Below are 25,245 nucleotides of genomic sequence, written 5' to 3' on the forward strand. Positions count from 1 at the left end.
CACATCATTCTACTGTTTACCGAAAATGGAATGAGGCCTACAAAGAAAAGAACACAGTACCTACAGTGAAATATGGTGGAGGTTCAATGATGTTTTGGGGTTGTTTTGCTGCCTCTGGCACTGGGTGCCTTGAATGTGTGCAAGGCATCATGAAATCTGAGGATTACCAAAGCACCCAGAAATGGATGGCAACAAAGCGCTGGAGAGTTCTAAAGTGGCCAGCAATGAGTCCAGGTCTAAATCCCATTGAACATCTGTGGCGAGATCTTAAAATCGCTGTTGGGAAAAGGCGCCCTTCCAATAAGGGAGACCTGTAGCAGTTTGCGACGGAAGAGTGGTCCAAAATTCCGGGTGAGAGGTGTAATAAGCTTATTGATGGTTATGAGAAGCAACTGATTTCAGTTATTTTTTCTAAAGGGTGTGCAACCAAATATTAAGTTAAGGGTGCCAAGAATTTTGACCAGCCCATTTTTGGAGTTTTGTGTGACATTATGTCCAATTTGCTTTTTTTCCTCCCTTTTTTTGTTTTGTTCTAATACACACAAAGGGAGTAAATGTGTATAGCAAACGTGTTACTGCAATACTACTGTGAGAAATACTTGATTTTCTGGAAAAATTTCTGGGGTGCCAACAATTTCGGCCATGACTGTACGTGTGTCGATTGACTTGTCACAACCAGGGCTCCCCTTGGGGCTTTCACACTGGAGAGACAGCAGCGCCTGTTTCGGGTCGGTTTGCAGGCTCTATTATTAGCGCAATAGTGCCTGCAAACCGCCCCAGTGTGAAAGGGGCCTAACATACTTATGTTCAGTGCGGATGCAGAGCACTATCCCTCCTCCCCAGCTCCTTCTCCTGTTCTGTGTACATGAAATGTCAGAACCGAGGAGTAGGTGGCTTCAGTCCGCTCTGCAATGAGTGCCTATACAGCATCAGACCAGCAGCAGAGGACTAGAAGCTCCTCCTGCTTATGTTTCCCTTCAGACCGTCTGGGAAAGATCTGGGTCATGTGACAGCTGTATTTAGATTAGGAAAAAGGTACTTAGATGTGTTTTTTTTTTTTTTTTTTTTTTATTAAACACTTACCGACCGGCTCCTGTACATATACATCGGCACTTTAAAAATGGATATCTTGGTAATGGCAGCAGCTGCTGCCACAACCGAGGTATCCATCTTTTCAGGAGCCAGTCATGTTTACGACAATGGTGGTCTCTGCGGTGGATTCGCAGCGAGATCACCGTTATCGGCGGCAGGAGAGGTGCCACCCCCTCCCGCCGCTCCCCGTGTCCTCCGCCGCCTACCGGAGCCGTTGGTAGCGGCGGAGGCGATCGGGACCTGTCATGTCTGTGGCATGGAGACAAGTGAGGGGAAGATGGCCCCGACCCGTTTCTATACCATAGGAGGGCGGAAGCGACTTCATAATGTCAGCTCCGCCCATACGTCTTAAAGGGGCATTTTTTTGTTGTCATTTTTTCAAATGATAAAAATTTTTTTTTTGCATTTAAGTTAAATTATGAGATCTGAGGACTTTTTGACCCCAGATCTCATATTTAAGAGACCTGTCATGCTTTTTTCTATTACAAGGGATGTTTACATTCCTTGTAATAGGAATAAAAGTGATCCAAAAAGGTGAAATAAGAAAAAAAAATTTTTTTTAAAGCGCCCCGTCCCGACGAGCTTGCGTGCAGAAGCAAGCGCATACATGTGTAGCTCCCGCATATGAAAACGGTGGTCAAACCACACATGTGAGATATCGCCGCAATCGTTAGAGCGAGAGCAATAATTCTAGCCCTAGACCTCCTCTGTAACTCAAAACATGCAACCTGTAGAGTTTTTTAAATGTCGCCTATGGAGATTTTTAAGGGTAAAAATTTGACGCCATTCCACGAGCGGCGCAATTTTGAAGCGTGACATGTTGGGTATCAATTTACTTAGCGTAACATTATCTTTTACAATATAAAAAAAATTGGGCTAACTTTACTGTTGTCTTATTTTTTTATGCAAAATGTGAATTTTTTCCAAAAAAAATGCACTTGTAAGACCGCTGCGCAAATACGGTGCGAAAAAAGTATTGCAATGACCGCCATTTTATTCTCTAGGGTGTTAGAAAAAAAACAATATATAAAGTTTGGGGGTTTTAAGTAATTTTCTAGTAAAAAAAACTGTTTTAAACTTGTAAACACCCAGATTTCAAAATGAGGATAGTCCTTAAGTGGTTAAAATAATTAAAATGCCATAATCCACATAGAAATAGAAGGGACAATGTGTTTAGTATCACTTTAAGTATAATTATGCTTTTATTACACTTTGACCAGCAGTTGCAGTTTTCACAAAACCAAGGAACAGTGTCTGCAGGTTCAGTTATTGCCTATCTGGGGGGTTTTTTCCCTCTACATTTTCTATATACCGTATTTATCGGCGTATAACACGCACAGGTGTATAACACGCACATTCATTTTTAGAGGAAAGTTTCAGGAAAAAAACATAAATTATAAATAAACTTTGAAGCAAAATAAGGGTCAGTGCCCATCTGCAGCCTCACCATTGCCATCAATGCTGCCTGATCAGTGCCCATCTGTGACCTCACAAGTGCACATCAATGCAGCAGCCTCACCATTGCCATCAATGCAGCAGCCTTTACCATTGCCATCAGTGCAGTCTGATCGATGCCCATCTGCAGCCTAGAGGGGACAGGGAGGGGGGCAGGACGAGCGCCGACAGATTACATACAGTGAGAATTTCCTATGATAGACAGAACAGTGGTCCAATGGCGGCCCAGGAGACGGGACTTCCTGTTACAGAGGCCGCCAAGTAAACAGAAGATTCTCACTGTATGTAATCTGACGGCGCTCGTCCCACCCCCCTCCCTGTCCCCTCCGAGGCAGCTAAAATTGAAGTATTGGCGTATAACACGCACACGCTATTTGCAGACGATTTTCATGGTGAAAAAGTGAGTGTTATACGCCAATAAATACAGTACTTGTCTTTATTTTTTTTAAATGGTTGAATATTTATAATTGTTTAGCATGTCACATTGATATATTTGTGTAGCTCAGCCCAAGTGAATTGTATTTTCATTGTGATATGCAACATTAGTTTTAAATTTGGTATCCCTTGTTACCGTCTCTGTTACAGCTAAGCTACATGAGTGGCATTTTTGCACCACTCAAAATGGAAGAAGCTTCTCCTGCCTTATAATGAGGATTTAGAAGGTAGAACATTGCTGATTGTGATTCAGTTTATTAAACAAAAATGTGTTTTAGTGATCTGCTCTTTGTAATGGTGACACAGATCTTCAAAAGCATTGACTTTGTTTCTTTAAAGGGTAAGTTCACCTTTACAGAAAAATCTGTAAGGTGAACCTACACATGACCCCCTCTTTACCCCCCCAGTCCCGCTGACCTGGATCCCATTCTGAGCCCCGGTATATCTGCGTCAGAGGTCTGAGGCTCAGAAATCCCCGCAGCTGAATCTCCAAATGTACCCCGTCAGGAGGGACGTTTCAGAGCATTCTAATTGGTTGGCGCCGTCCAATCAGAATTGGCGTAGCCCGTCCTGTCAGCGGGGAAGAAGACACGTGAATGAAAGGGGATTTCTAACCCCGGGGCTCAGAACGGGAGATCGCCGCACAACAGGTTAGTGGGACTGGGGGGGTGAGGAGGGGGTCCTGTGTAAGTTCACATTACAGATTTTTCTGTAAAGGTGAACTTACACTTTAAGTAAATTGATTCACAATCAGCAATGTTATTCTTTGTAAGGGAGTAGTTCCTTGGATTTTGAATGGTGCGCTTGTTTTTTTTAACTCGTTTTTTATCTTCTGCAATACAATGCAATTCTCTACGCTAATCAAAACTAAAAAAAGTTTCCATTACAATTTAAATGCTAGGATAGGTTAAAGCTTAATTTTGTAATTTTGGGGATTAAGTAGCACAGGTTCGGTGATGGGGAGTGTTAAAATAACACTCAGTTATGTATTTAGGAGGGGCTGCGGGAGAAGCTGAATGCAGAAGGTTTTTTACCTTCATACATAGAATGCAGCAAGGTAAAAATGCCTTCTGCCTTTACAACACTTTAAGTTTTAGGGTATGCTTGGGGATGATTTACAAACACTTTTTTTGGTTCACATTTTTTTTTCCCACCCAAAAATGGAACTTCCGCTTTAAGTGCTGGTGACCCCCTGACATGCCACATTTGGCATATCTTTTTTTTGGGGGGGAGCGGGTACCCTGCTCCCACTTCCTCCCCTGGCGCAACGGCGCCGGAAGAAGATCACCTCTCCCCCCTCCCTCCCTGCAATCTTCTGGGACACGTCACAGGTCCCAGAAGATTGCCTGGTGATTCACAGCGCGGCACATTCCCGGCTGTGAAGCCACAGCCAGGCACCCACAGTTAGAATGCCGCCACCACAGAGACTAGGGGGAGAGGAGCGAGGCTTCCTGCACCCGCATCGCTGGACCGTGGGACAGGTGAGTGTGTGATTATTAAAAGTCAGCAGCTAAACTTTTTGCAGCTGCTGACTTTTAAATGGGTGGAACTCCGCTTTAATGCATATGTACTATGGAAAGTATCTCAACTTGAACTCAACGGACAAGTGATAAATTGCAGACTTAAAACTATATTGGTTAATATTCTTACTACTTCCTTTTTAACTTTGCAAGATTAAAGGATAAGTTCACCTTTTAAAAAGAAATGAAAATAAATGCACATCTTTTTTCCAGGTAAAAAAAGTGTATTTCTTATTTTTTTTATTAGGCGTCTGGAAAGCATTGCACCCACGATCAGCCCCGCACGGCCACTTTCTTTGTAGATTGTGACAGAGAGCGGGGGAAGAAGATCCCCTGCTCCCTGTCACAATGGGGAGTTGGGCGTGCAAGGGCCAGTGGATTTGTAACGTGTTACATGTTATGCCGCGTACACACGATCGGAAATGCCGCCAGCAAAACTCAGATGAGAGCTTTTTGTCGGAAAATGCGACCGTGTGTATGCTCCATCGGTCTTTTGCTGGCAGAATTCCAGCCAGCAAAAGATTGTGAGCATGTTCTCTATTTTTTGGTCAGGAAAAGTTCCTATCTGAAAATGCGTTCGTCTGTATGCAATTCGGACGCGCAAAAAATCACGCATGCTCGGAAACAATTTAACGCATGCTGGGAAGCATTGAACTTCATTTTCTTGGCTCGTCGTAGTGTTGTTGACGGTCGAAAGTTCATAGAACTTTTGTGTGACCGTGTGTATGCAAGGCAAGCTTGAGCGGAGTTCCGTCGGAAAAACCATCCAAGCATTTTCTGACGGAAATTCCGATCGTGTGTACGCGGCATTACACCCTGAATATTGGTGTAACATGTTATAAAAGGTGATCTTATTCTTTAAAGCCTTCAGGCAGCCCTTGTAAAGCCCAGAAAGGTAGGGAAAGACCTCCTTCCCAACATTCATACAACGTCACAGGGTTAAAATTCTTCCCTAACCAAAACAGAAAATTCACTTTCAATTTATTTATTTTTATAAGTTAGTGCTATCACAGATTTTTATGTTTATAAATTTGACACAATTCAAGACAGAGTTTTATTTTGTATAAAAACGGTTACTTTGAATACTATGTAGTGTACACTCATTCATTGACAGTTGACCTTTTTTTACATGCTGACTGATTCTTTAGACATAATTGTATAGTATCTCAAATTATGGGTGGTTTGTTAACAGTAGAATATAACAATTGCAAGAAAGAAAAAAAAAGAAAATCTGTTGGTTTTAAAAGAAAAATAAATGTAATTGATCAGTCCCATTGTATCACATACTTTGAACTTCTAGGTCAGTGGATGCAAAAAATGCACCTGTCAGGTCAATCAGTAACTCGGCTCCATATATAACTTCACTGTATCTATTTTTGGTTAACCAGTTTATAAAGTGTTCAGTAATGTTTGCTTACATTATTACAAAAAGTCAAATACTGGCTACTGAAATATTATGGCAGATTATTTAGAAAGTGGATCGGCATGTACAGGGTTACTCGTATTATTTCTGTTTGTTTTCCATCTGATGAGATAGCTGAACGCTCCATTACTGCATTGTTTTCTCTGGAGTGGTGGTGAATCAGCTATATAGGAATAGACTGCTTGAGTATATAGCTAGCCATATATAGGCAGATGGCTCCTCGAGAACAACATGCCATCACTTAACTGAAGCTCACCTAGCACAGCTAATTGGTACACTTTTGTGGGATTCAATGAGAGCAGTAGGTGGATGGAGTATGATTGTGTCTCAAGCAGTGCATATAAATAGCTGCACATAAGTGTATTGTTTTTTTACCCTTTTTTTGTTGAATTTCTTTATTTTGTATTATGGTGAAAGTAACAGGAAGTACTGCAACACAAAGGTGGGGGATCTCACTTTAATTGATGTAAAGAGTTCTAAACTGATTTTAAAGTGACACTAAACAATATCCTTATTTTCCACAAATCATCCATATATATCCACTACTTAACATGATTGTAAAGTCTAATTTTTTTCCTAGAAAAATAATAAACATGTTATACTTACCTGCTCTGTTGCAGTGGATTTGCACAGAACAGCCCGGATCCTCCTTTTCTCGGGTCCCTGTTCTGTGATCCAGGCCCCTCCCTCCTAATCAGTGCCCCCACAGCAAGCAGCTTGCTATGGGGGCACCCAAGCTGAGTCACAGCCCCCTGTGTCCATTCAGACACAGAGCCCCCCCCTCTCTCCCCTGATTGGCTAGCTGACTTTAATTGTCTCAGCCAATCAGGAAGGAGAATCATAGAGGGACCTCAGGTAAGTGTTAGGGGGGCTGCTGCACACAGAAAGCTTTTTATCTTATTGCCTAGAATGCAACCCCTTTAATGGCCCTGTAGTCCATTTTTCATTAAATCATTTCCTACTGTGTTTTCTTCCCCCTTGTTATGTCCTTCATGAGCTGCCAAAGCCCCCCCCCCCCACTTCCATTTGTTTGAAATGAGCAGTATACATTAATTGCGTTCACATGCACTTCTCTATGCACACTACAAATCCCATAATCCATAACCCATTGTCTCATAGTTTTTCTTGTGAGTAAGCAAGAGAGGGTGGCTATGTTTCAACATACAGTGGGACCATGGAGTACTAATGTAGCCGTCCTCTAACAAGGAATCATATCACAGCAGCATGATTTGGATGAGGCTGAAAACAATAGAAGGTTCTTTGCTGAGTTTAAGAATACATACTTGAATATAATATATTTTTTGAACCATAGTTTAGTGTCAGTTTAATGTAAGCACACATACACCGAAGCAGAAAAATTTATAAAACACTTTTTCTTTCTCATTTATTAATGGACACAAAATCAGTAGTAATTCAAAAACAATTGTGTAATACCCAATTTTCTAGAAATTCTATTTTTTCTAAGGTTATATATTGCTTCAATCAAAAATGCATCTATTTGCTGTTAAGCATGGGCTTTTTATGCAGCAATCAGGATCAGCTTATTATCGGCATAGCCTTGGAGGTCATAGATGGCATAGATACCATAGATTCAGAGCCTATCTGTAAGGTGACCATAGGGCACTAGGCTCTGCTTGTGGCACTTTCTGGATTTTGTGTCCCATGTTAAAGAGGATCTTCACCCTAAAAAAAAAACATAAGTCAGCAGCTACAAATACTGTAGCTGCTGACTGTTAATAAAAGGACATTTACCTGTCTAGGGATCCAGTGCTGTCCTCACCTGGGCCAGCCTTTGGGTCCCAGGCACTGGCATGTCTACTGTGGGAAGCCAGCTGTGACGCCTTTTGGCTTCACAGCCGTGCATGCAAGAGTCACGCCATGCTTTGTGAATGGTCTTCTAGTCTTCTGGGACCTGTGACGTGTCCCAGAAGGCTGCAGACAAAGAGAGGGGGCCAAACTTCCATTTGGATCACCTAAGCGGAAGAGGGAGTAGTTACCTATCAAAATTAGGTACATGCTTCCCAGGAAAAATTATAATCTACCAAATGTGGTAGAGGAGGAAGACATAAAGCAGAAATTCCTCTTTAGGGTGAAGTTGCGCTTTAATTAACCACAGAGTTCTTTCTAGGTCCAGAGCTGTGGCATTACCTCTGTTGTTACCCTGTCTCTGATGATTAATTTTTGTGAGTAAGCCTACGCAAGAGGTTAAAAGGTTCATGGTATGTAACCTACATTTAATAGCTCTGCTTATGGTGCTTTTCAGACACCTTGTTCTGTGTTAAGTATGCCACAGAGCGCACTACAACACCTGAGGTTTGAAGAAGCATTGAGGTCAGTGTGAAACGCACGCGTCACCTCCTGGGTTTGGACACTCTGTCTTTATTGGCTGTCATTTTATATTTTTGGAATAAAATAGTTGGAAAGTTCCTGTGGTGTGAAGCCGTTCTTTTCTTCCTATTGATCAATGGTGGTGAGCCGTGGATTGCACCCAGCGCATCCGGACTGTAGTGATTGCTCACCTGGAGTGGCGTCTTCCTTGTTTGAATCTTATACATTCCAGTATGGTTGTGGTCTGCAGCAACCATCAGGGGGGAGCCAGAAGTCTTTTGCTGACAAAAGAGATACAAAAGATTCTGTCTTGGCCAGAACATCCCTGTCTCTGTTTGCATCCCAGTCATGGACAATTGGCAGGCAGACCACCTCAGCCAGCACCCAGAAGTGATAAAGGGTGGGGATGCTGGATATGGACCTCTGGGTCCAATACCAAATTGCTCAAGTTTGCATCAAAATGCAGAGATCTTTTGACAACTGCAGTGGATGCTCTGGTGGCTTTATGGGATCAGTACAGTCTGATCTATGCCTTTCCTGCTCTAAAACAAATTTCTCATCTACTCTGCATTATCAAGATGGAGGGCATTCTGGTGATCCCCATAGTTCTTGACTGGCCCAGGTTGATGAGGTACTTAGACCTGATAAAACTATTGGCAGACACGTCCACTTATCTACAGTTGCAATAAAAAGTATGTGAACCCTTTTGGAATGATATGGATTTCTGCACAAATTGGTTCACATACTTTTTATTGCAACTGTAGATCATCCAGATCTCCTGCTGCAAGAACCGTTTTACCATCCTACTTTACAGTTGCTGACATTACCAACATGGCTGTTTAAGCCCAGGTCTTGAGAGACAGAGGATGCTCTGAATTGGTGATTTTCACGCTCTTCAAAGCTAGGAAGTCTACCTCCCCCAAGGTTTACCATTGCACGTGGATTTACATTTGTGTGGTGTATTCTGACCTTTCTACAATTAGGCCTGGATCTGCACTTGCAATCTTGGTCCAAAGGCCATTAGCCTTTCAAGCCTTTGTACAAGATATCTCTCATATAGCTCCTCTTGTACAACTACCTGTGACTGTGTGAGATTTTAATCTGGTCAGCTCTTCATAGATCACCCTTTGAACCTATCAGGGCTAATGCCCTTTATACTCTCACACACAGGGCTGTTCTTGTTGCCATCACCTCTGCGAGACATGTATCTGAGTTGGGAGCCTTGTCCTGTAAAAAAAACTTTTTGTTTCTTACACAAGGATAAGGTGGTGTTGCAGCTTAGGGCCCCCTTCCTGCCTAAGATGGTTTCAGCTTTTCACCTCAGGACATTTTTCTTCTCTCTCTGTGCGATTCCAGTAAACTAGAAAGGGGTTCTCTTCATTGTCTGGATATAGTTCATACTGTGTAAAATAATTTCTCAGACATTTTTTTTTAATCATTCCTGATGGTCCTCATAATGGAGAACTAGCTTTGCACTCCACCATCTCCAAGTGGCTCAGGCAGGCCATCATCCAAGCTCTTGGGCTTTTTCTGCATCAGGCATTTGTTTCCCAGGTATGAAAGGCAGTCACCTAGTCTTTTGTTCACGTTCTCCAGGTGGCTATTCAGGCTTTGGGTTTAATGTGCTTCAGGCAGTTTTACTAGTTTTGTTATGTGGGCTTATTAGGGTCTCGTTGCCATATCGCCCCCCCCCCTCAGTTGGCCTGCTTTTGGGTGTCCCAGGTGTCTTTCAAATACTAATGATCCTGTGTCCCTTAATGAACAAAAACGGATTTTTAAACTTGCAGTTTGTTGAGGGACACAGGTCCCACCACTCTGTGTTTGTCATCTATTTCTCGTATTGCATTTACTGTAAGACAGAAAGAATGTTGGGAGTGGCCAATTCCTCATTTAGGTGGCAGTGTAACTCATTTGTCTTGAATTACTATTGACCCTGTATCCCTTAATAAACTACAAACATAGAACAGATACCTCTCTTGGGAATGGGACTATAAAGGCACAAACTAAAGAGTGTTAAAGTGGTTGTAAACCCTTTACAACCACTTTAAACTACAGGCAATACAGGCCCATAGCACTTCTCAACATTGACTTCAAAATCTTATCTAAATTAATTACTGTTAGACTCAACCCACTTCTGCCCTCCATTATAGACACAGACCAGACTGGATTCATGGCCAATAAATTAACAGATATTAACCTCCGCAGACTATTCACCAACTTGCATGCCATACATGATAATGTGGGCCCTATAACGGTTGCCTCCTTCGATATCGAAAAGGCATTCGATTCGATCGAATGGCCATTTCTCTAGGAAACTCTGCGGAGGATGGGATTTCCGTTGGTTTTTATTGGGTGGCTGCAAACTATATACAAATCCCCGAGGGCGACCATCAGACTGGGAGGTGACGTCTCTCCCCCCTTCCCACTGTCCAGGGGTACCAGGCAGGGCTGCCCTCTCTCTCCAGCACTGTTCCCAATAGCTATGGAACCAGAGGCGGAGGCACTGCGGGTCTCGCCCCACATAAAAGGACTAAAAATAGCGTGGCTGGAGGAGAGGGTAACTCTGTACGCGGATGACCTCCTACTCTTTCTGAACGACGCGGACTCCTCCCTTAGAGGGGCGCTGCAAGTATTGACGGAATTCTCCAAAATAACAGGATTACGGGTGAACTGGACAAAATCCCAGTTACTAGCTATTAACCCTGAGGCAAAAAGACTAGCCCCGCCAGATCTCCAACTGCAATGGGTAGACGAAATGGTGTACTTGGGGGTGCGCGTCTCGAGAGACGCATCCAGCTTTATCCCCCTTAACCTAGACCCGGTGGTCCAAGGAGTCAAAGCCAAACTAAAAGCCTGGGAGAACCTTCCTCTATCCTTATTAGGCCGCATTAACTTAATTAAAATGAAAATCATACCTAAATTTACATACCTATTCTGTAATTACCCACAATGGATACCTTGCTCATTTTTTACGAAATTGAACCGAATGTTCTCCTCCTTCCTCTGGGGCTCAAACCCCCCTAGATTTAAACTGTCCACACTGATGTGTCCAGTGTCGCAGGGGGGGTTGGCGTTTCCAGACTGCCAGAAATATTTTCTGGCAGCTCAGCTGGTCACAGCAGTTTGGTGGCTAGTGCCGGACGCGTCCAACCCCGCGGCAGTTCTGGAGGCTGCGGTGGTTCGTTCTGTGGAGGCCCTAACACATTTACCCCTTCGAGGTCCCAAGGCTCCATATGACTTGACCACCTCCATGCACACGACTCTAAGGGCCTGGAAGGCAGGACTGGGACTTGAGAAGTTCCCACGGAATGCAGTATCCCCACACGCCCCCCTATGAAACAACCCGACCTTACCCCATCTTTACTCACTACCAGACCCCAAAAATGTGGCATTAAACTGATATCTGACCTCACCACCGGCACGGCAACACACCCCTTCAATCATCTAGTGTGCCACAATAATGTTCCCCCCTCGCATTTATTTTGCTATGTGCAACTGTCTCATGCGTTTAAAGCCCAAATATTACCCAATGACACGCAAATAGTGCAATCCGATCTGGAGAGGGTCACAAGATATGAATGCACCAGGAAACCGACTTCGGTCCTCTATGCATATCTCCTTAGAGTTTCCTATCCAGATCTGTCAAAGCTCCGTCAGCGATGGACACAAGACATCCCGGGACTGGACTCTGAGGATTGGGAGGACATGTGGGACTTCCCCTTCAAAATCCTGGTCTCACTTCGTGACCACCTCATACAATACAAAATACTACACCGGGCATATATTACCCCGTATAGAATGCATAAAATGAGAATCTCCCTGTCCTCGGAGTGTTGGAGGTGTACTGGGGATCCGGGCGACTTTATACACATCTTCTGGTCCTGCCCAGCAATTCAAAACTACTGGTCACAAGTAATATCTGTAATAAAAGAAGGGGTGGGAATAGATATAGCCCCAACCCCGCAGATATGCCTTCTAGGCTTAGTAGAAGCATTAGCCCCCAGGATAGCGGAGAGGACTCTGATAGGACTCCTGATTTTCTATGCCAGAAAAATTATCACTCTCTGCTGGAAAAAATGTGCCCCGCCGTCAATATTGCTATGGAAAACACATGTCGATAAAGTACTACCACTTTATAAGGAAACCTACCAAAATAGAGGATGCCCCAAAAAATACCGTAGAGTGTGGGCCAAATGGCTGGCGGAGGCCTCCACGGCAACCGCAGACTGATTGAGCATGTACATAATACCACTCTACGGGTGGATGTGATTTTCATACTTTGGGTGACACTTTTGTATTGTAATCTCTGATATGGGTTTATTTGATATCTATTATTGTCCCTTGGGTCTCGAATGAATGATCTGATCCTTAGATATTTCAATTGAGCAGGAGCCAATACAGCACTAGGTTGTTTGTTGTTCTTTTCTTATAGACGTGCTACAGCTGTATGTCACTAATGATGGAAACAGCCCAGTTGCCGGCTGGCACTGGCCCCTGCGTGGGTCTAGTCCCAATGCTGTAGCGGGTTTACTGTTGTTTTCTGTTTGTATGTCTTATACTCAATAAAAAGATTTAAAAAAAAAAAAAACTACAGGCAAGCCTATAATTAGGCTTACCTGTAGCTACACTGGAAATCTCCTAAACCTGCACATACATGCCGTTGCTTCAGTTGTACTGTACCGTAACCGGCAGCTCCCGCGCGCATGCGCGGGAGTGACGTCATTGTGGCTCCGGCCAGTCACAGCGCCGGAGCCACAATACCTCGAAGTAACCCCCCTGGGGAGATGTCGGCCTCCGGAGCGGTGAACAAGGACTGCTGCAGGGGCTTTGATCTCAGGTAAGTAATTCATAATGAGCTAGTATGCTATCCATACTAGCTCATTATGCCTTTATCTTGCATTTTTTTGTTTGAAATTGTTATAAAGGGTTTACAACCACTTTAACAATAAAATGATTTGGTCATTTATTGGTACAAAAATTTAAAAAGCATCCTAGAATACATATTGTTCACAGCGATTGATTTTATATATATATATATATATATATATATATATATATATATATATATATATATATATACACAGTATCTCACAAAAGTGAAAAGTGAGTACACCCCTCACATTTTTGTAAATATTTTATTATATCTTTTCATGTGACAACACTAAAGAAATTACACTTTACTACAATGTAAAGTAGTGAGTGTACAGCTTGTATAACATTGTAAATTTGCTGTCCCCGCAAAATAGCTCAACACACAGTCATTAATGTCTAAACCACTGGCAACAAAAGTGAGTACAGCCCTAAGTGAAAATGTCCAAATTGGGCCCAGTTAGCCATTTTCCCTCCCCGATGTCATGTGACTTGTAAGCGTTACAAGGTCTCAGGTGTGAATGGGGAGCAGGTGTGTTAAATTTGGTGTTATCGCTCTCACTCTCTCATACTGGTCACTAGAAGTTCAACATGGCACCTAATGGCAAAGAACTCTCTGAGGATCTGAAAAAAAGAATTGTTGCTCTACATAAAGATGGCCTAGGCTATAAGGAGATTGCCACGACCCTGAAACTGAGCTGCAGCACGGTGGCCAAGACCATACAGCGGTTTAACAGGACAGGTTCCACTCAGAATAGGCCTCACCATGGTCGACCAAACAAGTTGAGTGCATGTGCTCAGCATCATATCCAGAGGTTGTCTTTGGGAAATAGACGTATGAGTGCTGCCAGTATTGCTGCAGAGGTTGAAGGGGTCAGCCTTTCAGTGCTCAGACCATACGCTGCACACTGCATCAAATTGGTCTGCATGTCTGTCATCCCAGAAGGAAGCCTCTTCTAAAGTTGATGCACAAGAAAGCCTGCAAACAGTTTGCTGAAAACAAGCAGATTAAGGACATGGATTACTGAAACCATGTCCTGTGGTCTGATGAGACCACGATAAACTTATTTGGTTCAGATGGTGTCAAGCGTGTGTGGCGGAAACCAGGTGAGGAGTACAAAGACAAGTGTGTCTCGCCTACAGTCAAGCATGGTGGTGGGAGTGTCATGGTCTGGGACTGCATGAGTGCTGCCGACACTGGGGAGCTACAGTTCATTGAGAGAACCATGAATGCCAATATGTACTGTGACATACTGAAGCAGAGGATGATCCCCTCCCTTGGGAGACTGGGCCGCAGGGCAGTATTCCAACATGATAAAATTTGTCTCAAGACCTAAACCCTATTCAGCATCTGTGGGGCATCCTCAAAATGGATGGTGGAGGACCGCCTGCATATTTGTCACACTTAAATGATTAAGATCATCAATCAAATTGTAATATTACACATAGATAACCCAAGTAAATACAAAATGCAGTTTTTAAATGATAATTGCATTTATTAAGGGAAAAAAGCTGTCCAAACCAAACCTGCCTGGCCATATGTGAAAAAGTAATTGGCTCACACCACACCCCCCCCCCCCCCCCCCTTGCTAAATCATGAATGAACTGTAATTAATCAAATTTTTGGGAAAGCTGAGTAAAATTTCACTTGCCACACCCAGGCCTAATTACTGCCAGACCTGTAGAATCAAGAAATCACTTAAATAGAAGCTGTCTAACAAAGTGAAGCACGGTAAAAGATCTAAAAAAGCAACACATCATGCCGCAATCTAAAGAAATTCAAGAAAAGTTGAGAAACAAAGTAGTTGACATGTATCAGTCTGGAAATGGTTACAAAGCCATTTCTAAGGCTTTGGGACTCCAGCCAACCACAGTGAGAGCCATTATCCATAAATGGAGAAAACTTGGAACAGTGGTGAACCTTCCCAGGAGTGGCCAGCCAACCAAAATTACTCCAAGAGCACAACAACGAATCATCCAGGAAGTCATAAAAGAACCCAGAACATCTATAGAACTGCAGGTCTCACTTGCCTCAGGTAAGGTCAGTATTCATGATTTAACAATAAGAAAGAGACTGGGCAAAATGGCATCCATGGGAGAGTTCCAAGGCCAAAGCCACTGCTGACATAAGAACACACAGGCTCCTCTCACATTTGCCCAAAAAATCTTGACTATCCCCAAGACTTTTGGGCAAATATTCTGTGGACTGATGAGACAAAAGTTGAACTTTTTTGGAAGGTGTGCGTTCCGTTACATCTGATGTAAAACTAACGCAGCATTTTATAAAAAGAATATCATACCAAAAGTCACACATGGTGGTGGTAGTGTGATGGTCTGGGGTTGCTTTGCAGCTTTAGGACCTGGACCACTTGCCGTCATTGAGGGAACCATGAATTCTGCACTCTACCAGAAAATCCTGAAGGAGAATGTCCGACCATCAGTTCGTGACCTCAAGCTCAAGCACACTTGGGTTATGCTGCAGGACAGTGATCCGAAAACACACCAGCAAATCCACCTCTGAATGGCTCGAAAAAAAAAAAATGAAGGTTTTGGAGTGTCTTAGTCAAAGTCTGGACTTAAATCCGATTGAGATGCTGTGGCATGACCTTAACCCCTTCCCGACCAGCCGCTGCAGTTGTACTGCGGCAGGTTGGCTCCCCTGGGCGAACCAACGTAGCTCTACGTCGGTTTGCCTTTTGACCACTAGGGGGGCGCACCTGCATTTTTATAGCACTGATCACTGTATAAATGCCAATGGTCCCAAAAATGTGTCAAAAGTGTCTGATCTGTCCGCCATAATGTTGCAGTCCTGATAAAAATCGCTGTTCGCCGCCATTACTAGTAAAAAAAAAATATAAAAATGCTATAAATCTTTTTCCTATTTTGTAGACGCTATAACCTTTGCACAAACCAATCAATATACACTTATTGGGATTTTTATTACCAAAAATATGTAGAAGAATAGATATCGGCCTAAACTGAGGAAAAAATGTGCCTTTTTAAAAAAAATTGGGGATATTTATAGCAAAAAGTACAAAATATTGTGTTTTTTTTTTTCAAAATTGTCAGTATTTTTTTGTTTATAGCGCAAAAAATAAAAACCGCAGAGATGATCAAATATCACCAAAAGAAAGCTCTATTTGTGGGGAAAAAAAGGACGTCAATTTTGTTGGGGTAGAATGTCACACGGCCGCACAAAGCGACGCAGTGCCATATCGCAAAAAATGGCCTAGTCATTGAGCAGCCAAATCTCCTGGGGCTGAAGTGGTTAAACAGATCATTCATGCTGGAAAACCCTACAATGTGGCTAAATGAAAACAATTCTGCAAAGGAGAGTCGGACAAAATTTCTCCACAGCGATGTGAAAGACTCATTACCAGTTATCACAAATGCTTGATTGCAGTCGTTGCTGCCAAGGGTGGCATAAGCAGTTGTCAGGTTTAGGGGGGCAATTACTTTTTCACATAGGGCCAGGAAGATTTGGAAAGCTTTTTTTTTCCCTTAATAAATGAAATCATTGTTTAAAAACTGCTTTTTGTATTTACTCGGGTTATTAACATTTGTTTGATGATCTGAGTCATTTAAGTGTGACAAATATGCAAAAAAAATAAATAAATCAGGAAGGGGGCAAATACTTTTTCACAGCACTATATATATATATATATATATATAAAATATATATATATATATTAGAAATTAAATAAAATAATAGCGATTATAGGGGAACACTCCCAAGGTGTTATAGATGAAGATAACTGCGTTATGAGGACTCTTCTTCAGAGGTGTCTGTAGCTGAAAAAAACACTGCCCAACAATGGTGACATATAAAAGGATATCAACCGCTGCTTCCACCACCATAAACAATTCTGCTAATAGAGGGAGGCGAAAGCCAAAGGGGCTCATAAGGGGCTTCCATCAAGGCCATAAAACAAGACGCTTAATCGATCTTGCTGTAGTATAAGAAACTTATGGAAGATCTTTTAAGTAGACATGACATCAGCAGCACGGGGAGTGGCCAATTCCTCATTTAGGTGGCAGTGTAACTCATTTGTCCTGAATTACTACTGTATGCTTTAATAAACTTCAAGAAACCAATTTCATTTAAGTACAAAAATCCTGCGTTTTGCTATCTCTTTCAGCATTCTTCTACATGCAGCAGAAAACTACTCATGGGTAAAGGAAACCTACTTCTGAGTGTGTTACAAGAACACTAGATACACATATATTTGCACTGCATTATTCACCGTGACATGCAAATAAAGCTTTGTTGTTACCTTTAACGTATAAGCAGATGATTCATATTACTACTAGAATGAACCTCTTTAGAGTGTGAAATTTGTGCTCATTTGGATACATTGCAGAGACAAAAGATGTAAATTGGGAGTTTGATGAACAAACCAGGCTTCGCATACAGTCACCCTGTTCAAAAGGGTTTGTGTTATTTTTAGGGGTCTATAATTGATTACAAGATCTTCTATTCATTCTTTTTTTAAAGACATACCCTTGAGTAATATATTTGTATGAGCTTTATGCATTGTATGATTTAATGCACTTTAAAGAACATGTGTTCCATCCTTGAATGGCAAACAGTTGAGACTTTAGTTGAAGAGCAGGTATGCTGTATGTTTGTGCCTGATCAGAACATCCACACCTGCTGTAATGTCATATTTTTTTTTATCGCTAATAGAGTTAGCTAGTCAAGTATATCTCCAGGTGCATTGTTAGCAGACTGAAAAGTGACCACAATTTATTTAACAGACCACATTTTTTTTGTCTCTTTAAGCATTCAACTCAGCGAGTTGTTCAACACAGCAGAGAGTTTGAAGACGCCTTAGCAAGTCTCATCATCATGATGTCACCCATGGTACCACATTTGGCATCAGAGTTGTGGAGAGGTAACTAACAGTCTCATTTATACCTTAAAGAGTGCCAGTGAAACATACTGGCTTTGTAGAAACGCAACTGACTACCAAGATGGACAGTGCATACACCATGCAGTGTTGCTAATATGGCTGGAACATATTTTAAGTCTATATCCCAAGCTTTACCTATAGGTGTGAAGAGACTTTAACTTAAAACTCTGTATGTTTCTTTAAAAATAAGAATATGTAACATTTTTCAGGTGTGGGACAGGTGGAGCATAAGCTGTGCACACAGTATAACTGGAATAAGGATGTCCTTCATCAGGCCTGGCCAATCATAGACCCAGAATATTTACGTCAGCCTGACACTGTGGAAGTGTCTGTACTGGTAAGATTTATCACATCATACACTGACTTATCACCTGTCCAAGCTGTGCTTTACTCATGTAAACATATAATTAGGGCCAGCCATAGATGGAGCAAATTTCTTTACTGCAACTGCGATCAGCATTGACGGAATCACTACTGTGGAGCCATTGTGTTCTCTTGAAATCTGTAAGGCTGATTGAGCCTGCCAATACGTGGTTCGAATCTCAGCCAGTTCCTACTGAACCGGCCAAGATTCGAACCATCTATGCCCAGCTTAAGGGTTATCCATACATAATAATTCTTACTAAAACAACATTTTCCTTTTTTCCTGTGGTCTAAAGAAACATGCAGTTTAATTTCCGGTTGTCAGTCTATATTGTCCTACATGTTTTACTCATTGGCAGGGGTGCTACAGAGCGATAAACTCCAGCTGGAGTTCTGTTCACACTACATACTTGTCTCACCCCCCTTCAAGCATGCTGAAAGGAATGGGTACTTCAAAATAAAGAGTTTGATTTTAAAGTGTATGCCAAGCCAAACATTTTTTTCTAGTTTTGAAGTTGGTGAATAAGGATTAGAAGTCCGGTCAGATTTTTATTGCTATTCTGTGCTCCAGATAGAGGGACACAGGCAAAAATGAATTGGGTAACACTGGTCAGTGTTGCTGTTAGTGAGTTTCCCTCACTTCGTGTCTTGTAAAACCTTCAGCAGGACAGAGTTAAAGTGGAAGAAAAGCCTTACTATAACTATTCTTAACAATGTTCCCCCCTCCTTCCTAACCTGCCTACCTTGTGTAAAAAAGATCTCTATACTTACCTATAGTATTTTTAACCAGTTAGAGACTGCCCTATAGCAGATTTACTGCTACAGGGCAGCCTTCCTGAGCTAAACCCCCCTCCTGCCCAGACCAATTTTCAGCTTTCAGCGCTGTCACACTTTGAATGACAATTGCGGGGACATGCTACACTGTACCCAAATGAAATTTTTATAATTTTTTTCCCACAAATGGAGCTTTCTTTTGGTGGCATTTGATCACCTCTGGGTTTATTTTTTGTTAAAAAAAAAATTAAAAAGACTGAAAATTTTGAAAAAAAAATACAAAACAGTTATATATTTTGTTATAAAATTTTGCAAACAGGTAATTTTTCTCCTTCATTAATGTACGGTGATGAGGCTGCACTGATGGGCACCGATAGGCTGCATTGATGGGCACTGATAAGGCGGCACTGGTGGGCACTGAGAGGTGGCACTGGTGGGTACTGAGAGGTGGCACTGGTGGGCACTGAGAGGTGGCACTGATGGGTGGCACTGATGGGTACTGATAGGTGGCAGTGATGGGCACTGATAGCTGGCACTGATAGGTGGCAGTGATGCGCACTGATGGGTCGCAGTGATGGCCACTGATGGGTCGCAGTGACGGGCACTGGCAGGTGACACTGATAGGCAGCACTGCTAGGTGGCACTTATGAGGCATTCATTGGCACCAATGGTGAGCATTGATAGGTGGCCCTCCTGGGCATTGATAGTTGGCACTGATATACACTGGTGGGCACTGATATGCACTGGCCAGTGGCACTGGCAGGCGCTACTGGTTGACACAGATGAGGCGGCAGTGCCTCTTCCTCTTCGGGACCGATGTCCCTTACACAGAAGCTGGTGATCGGCGATTCTGTTTACATCACATGATCAGCTGTTCACATGGTAAGGGGCTGGGATCGGCCCCTTACTCCGATCTGTGATCACCCGAGTCTCATTGACTCCGTGATCACAGCGCGCGCCGTACGCTCCCTGCAGGGGGGTGCGCAGGGAGCGTGCAAAGGGGAGGATGTCTATTGACGGGCTCTCGGCAATGTAGGTCCGCGCTGTAGCTGTCATTCGGCTGTAGCGTGGATGGGAACAGGTTAAATCAAAATCACAACAGAAACTACCCAAATGACCCTGATCAAAAGATTACATACCCCAGTTTTTAATACCGTGTATTGCCCCCTTTAACATCAATGACAGCTTGAAATTTTTTGTGGTATTTGTGGATGAGGCTCTTTATCTTCTGAGATGGTAAAGCTTCTCAGTTCCTGTAAATTCTTGCGCTGTCTTGCATGAACTGCACGTTTGAGATCTCCCCAGAGTGGCTCAATGATGTTGAGGTCAGCAGACTGAGATGGCCACTCCAGAACCTTCACTTTATTCTGCTGTAGCCAATGACGGGTCGACTTGTTTTTGTGTTTTGAATCATTGTCATGTTGGAATGTCCAAGTACGTCCCATGTGCAGCTTTCTGGCTGATGAATGCAAATGTTCCTCCAGTAATTTTTGATAACCTACTGCATTCATCTTGCCATCAATTTTGACCAGATTTTCTGTGCCTTTGTAGTTCACACATCCCCAAAACATCAGCGATCCACCTCCGTTCACAGTAGGAATGGTGTACCTTTTATCATAGGCCTTGTTGACTCCTCTCCAAAAGTTGCATTTATGGTTGTGACCAAAAGGTAAATTTTGGTCTCATCACTCCAAATGACTTTGTGCCAGAAGGTTTAAGGCTTGTCTCTGTGCTGTTTGGCGTATTGTAAGTGGGATACTTTGGCATTTGCGTAGTAATGGCTTTCTTCTGGTGACTCGACCATGCAGCCCATCTTTCTGTTGTATTTCACCTGAAGTTATTTGTAGGTTTTTCTTTGCATCCTGAACAATTTTCCGGGCAGTTTGTGGCTGAAATTTTAGTTGGTCTACCTGACCGTGATTTGGTTTCAACAGAACCCCTCATTTCCCACTTCTTGATTAGAGTTTGAACACTGCTGATTGGCAATCTCAATTCCTTGGATATCTTTTTATATCCCTTTCCTGTTTATACAGTTCAACTACCTTTTCCCGCAGATCCTTTGACAATTCTTTTGCTTTCCACTCAGAATCCAAAATGTCAGTGCAGTACTGGATGAAAGGTGCAAGGGTCTGTTAGGAGTCCAGAAACTCCTTGACCTTTTATACACACACACTAATTACAAGCAAACAGGTCACAGGTGAGAATGGGTACTTTACCTTTAATAGCCATTCATACCACTTTGTGTCAACTTGTGTGCATGTTATCAGGCAAAAATCACCGGGGTATGTAAACATTTGATCAGGGTCATTTGGGTAGTTTCTGTTGTGATTATGATTTAAAAAGAGTACAGTTGATTGATAATAAATGGCTTCAGCCAAACACTAACCATAAGTTAAAGAAAAGTTTTCGTGTTATTCATATTCAAATCATAAATTCTGCCAGGGTATGTAAACTTATGAGCACAACTGTATATACACGCGATTCTGCACTTTCGCCTAGGGGCGTGCTGCTTCTCGTGTGATTACTCACACCAGAGCCAGTCTGCGGGTGCTGGGCACTGGATGTCTGCTGGCGCCTGCCAATCGTCAGGCAGAGACACAGAATGGAGCTCTGCCTATGTAAATAAGGCAGATCCCTGTTCTGACAGAGGGTAAGGGATTGATTTTGTGTCCCTACAAAGCAGGGAATAAAATCCATCACTTCCTTGAGTAAAAGCAGTACATATAGTACAGTAAAACACAGGCAAAGCACACAGTTAAGCCTTTGTTCACCCCTGATGTTTAACCCCTTCCCAGCCAGTGCATATTTTAAGCACTGATCACTGTATTAGTTTCACTGGTTCCCACAAAGTGTCAGTTAGTGTCTGACTGTCCCCCTGCAATATTGCAGTCCCGCTATAAGTTGCTGATCACCGCCATTACTAGTATAAAAATAAAAATTCCAGTATATATACACCATAGTTTGTAGAAGCTATAAGTTTTGCACAAACTAATCAATCATACGCTTATTGGGATTTTTTTTTTTTTTACCAAAAATATGTTGCAAAATGCATATTAGCCTAAATTTATGAAGAAATTAAATTTTTTTTTCTATTTTTTTATTGGGTATATTTTATTGCAGAAAGTAAATATATCTTTTTTTCAAAATTGTCGATATTTTTTTGTTTATAGCGCAAAAAATAAAAAACGCAGAGGTCATCAAATACTACCAAAAGAAAGCTCTATTTGTGGGGAAAAAAATGACATCAATTTTATTTGGGTACAGCGTCACACAACCGCGCAATGTTTTAGTTAAAGTAATTTGGTGCCGTATCGCAAAAAATGGCCTGGTCATGAAGGGAGTAAATCTTCCAGAGGTCAAGTGGTTAAATGAGCATTTATAACCCTTGCTGTGCAGGGGGGACATGAACTCACAAGGTTGAGTGCAGTTCAGCTTTTTTTGATAGAGAAGGGAATGGTTATAACTCTTTCATGTCCCTTTGGGGGGATTTCCCTTCATTTCCTTACCCATGGAAAGGACACGAAATAGCTTCAGTGTTAGGGAAATCCTGTTTTAGACAATTGTCACTATAAATAAATATATATAATCTATGTGCGTATAAATGTATATATCAGTGCCATTTTAAAAGCATACTGTAGAATAAAATGTATACGTTCTATCATTTTAAAATCAAAGTAGGAAAAAAGTATTGTTTGTTTAATTTTATTATATTTCCTATCTTTGAATTGTATAAAAAAATATATATATATCCTTTAGTTTGCACATGATTCAACTAGTCTAAAATACATCCTAACAAGAATGTTGTTATAGTGTATTAATAAATGAAATCTGCAAGTGTTATGCCGCGTACACACAATTGTACATTCCGACAACAAAATCCATGTTTTTTTTTTCCGATGGATGTTGGCTCAAACTTGTCTTGCATACACACGGTCACACAAATGTTGTCGGAAATTTCGAACACCAAGAACACGGTGACGTACGACGAGCCGAGAAGAATGAAGTTCAATAGCCAGTGCGGCTCTTCTGCTTGATTCTGAGCATGTGTGGAATTTTGTGCGTCAGAATTGTGTACATGTGATCTGTTGTCGGAAAATTCGAGATCCAGATCTCAAATTTTGTTTGGCGGAAATTCCGACGGAAAATTTCCGATGAAGCCTACACATGGTCGGAATTTCCGACAATGGGCTCCCATCGAACATCTCCCATCGGAAAATCCGACCGTGTGTACGCGGCATAAAAATGCTTTGTCAATGATTATATAACAGAGCCCAGGACCTAGTTGTCAAAATGACAGCCAATTGTGGTAATTTCAGACATCCCCAGAACATCACAGATGAGGGAGACCAGGGTGTACCAGATATATCCAGGGTTCTTTGATATCATGTCTTAGCATATATAAGAGCAGTATAAACAGCAAGCTTTTATAAAACTTTCAGCAAGCTTTCGGCAACCTTGGAGCAGCTTTTTATAAGCAGTTCCTTCTCATTAAAGCACCGTCCAACCCCTGTTTGGAAAGGTGCTGAGTGTCACAAGCTAAACAAGCTGCTATCAGGCTTTCAAAGTAGTGCACTGCTAAAGCCTGCTAACAGCTTATTTAAAGCGACAATCAGCACTCCCATTAATATTGATGTTCTACAAACTGGAACTGAATGTTACTTTTAGGGCTCATTTACACCCGCATTGCTGTTTGAAGAGCGATCAGATTCAGATTGCTCTTCGAAGAGCAATATACAACACCCCCCCCCCCCCCCCCCACCCCCAATACCAGACAACCACGCACAATGTGCACGGTGGCAGTGCAACAACAGGGGAGAGTGGTTGAGGGTTGTAAAATTGCGGCTCAACAGTGGGGTTTAACACCTCCCAATAACAAGTGTAAACGAGCCACAAAAGCTTCAGCAAACCTTGCTGAAAGCTCTGCAAACGCTTTGTAAAAGCTTGCTGTTCACACCGCTCTTATACAAGCTGAAGCAGGTCTTAGTGTGTACCTGGTACATTCAGAGTCCATAACTGGTTATTTTGTGAGGTTAAAGGAGAGGGAGGCGTCAAATACAAAGCATACCCAGTGGATAATGTGTTAATCCTAACAAATAATACAATAAAACAGAAGTGCTAGCATTTAAAAATGTGGAAGTCACATCATAAATTGCACAATATTAACACAAAATATGTGCAGAAGTAATGTACACACATTTTACAACTTTAAAAAGTAACTCTTCCTAAAAGGAAAGAGCTTCATCAAACTTTTTCTATGGTTTCTTTTATAGATTAATAACAAAGCCTGTGGCTCGGTCAGTGTACCCTTTGATGTTTCCCGGGACTGTGAGAAGATCCAAGACCTGGTGATGCAGAGTCATCTAGGCGTGACACATCTACAGGGACGCACAATTAAGAGGACCATCCTATCCCCAAGGACAGCTCTTATTAACTTCCTTGTGCAAGAGTAAATTTCATTAAAAAAAAAATAAATCGCTATAATAATGGACATCCATCCATCTCAGCTGTATATACAGTCAAGAGGTAAAAGTCAATGCCACAGCCACAAATAATATTCCTATGATACAGCCGGGACAAATGAATACTTCATGTACCAGACGGATTGAAACAAGCAATACAGCTGTATGCAAATGCCTAGCTGTGACCTCTTTTAGCAGCTGAAACATGGCAGACCTCTTCTCTATGACTCCAATGGAAAAAAAGGCATCCAAGAGGTGCTGGGACTTTGATATACGTTTTTATAAAGTAGTGAGAGGGCAAACAGATTTGAAGAGCCCACTGACTCAGGTTAGGCTGCTCATGAGAGACAAGTCTACCCTCCAGTGGGTACCCCAGCAGGTTGCCAGAAAACAAACAAAAGGTGCATACATGGAAGGAGTGCCAGACCAAAAGATAAGAGTCCAATTTAATGTATTGTATTGTGCTGAAAGACAGTGAACACGTTTTGAAGTCAGAGGACCCCCCCCCCACTTCATCAGGGGGAGGTCCTTTGACCCCCAAAATGCATTAGCTGTCTTTTAGCACAATACCAATGAATTAAATTGGACTCTTATCTTTTGGTCTGGTGCTCTTT

General features: G+C 42.2%; 1 protein-coding gene across 2 annotated transcripts in view; it reads left to right on the forward strand.

The window, feature by feature from the left end:
* LARS2 (leucyl-tRNA synthetase 2, mitochondrial) overlaps positions 1 to 24,644 on the forward strand; it is a 349,131-nt gene extending 324,487 nt beyond the window's left edge. For both annotated transcript variants that reach the window (XM_073630436.1, XM_073630437.1), the window contains 3 exons: positions 17,906 to 18,017; positions 18,245 to 18,372; positions 24,443 to 24,644. In XM_073630436.1, the coding sequence (XP_073486537.1) occupies positions 17,906 to 18,017; positions 18,245 to 18,372; positions 24,443 to 24,622 (420 nt within the window). In that variant the 3' untranslated portion in view covers positions 24,623 to 24,644. The remainder of the gene's footprint in view (positions 1 to 17,905; positions 18,018 to 18,244; positions 18,373 to 24,442) is intronic.
* Positions 24,645 to 25,245: the final 601 nt, after the last annotated feature.

The sequence above is a fragment of the Aquarana catesbeiana genome, linkage group LG05 (assembly GCF_042186555.1).
Source record: "Aquarana catesbeiana isolate 2022-GZ linkage group LG05, ASM4218655v1, whole genome shotgun sequence".
Taxonomy (NCBI): domain Eukaryota; kingdom Metazoa; phylum Chordata; class Amphibia; order Anura; family Ranidae; genus Aquarana; species Aquarana catesbeiana.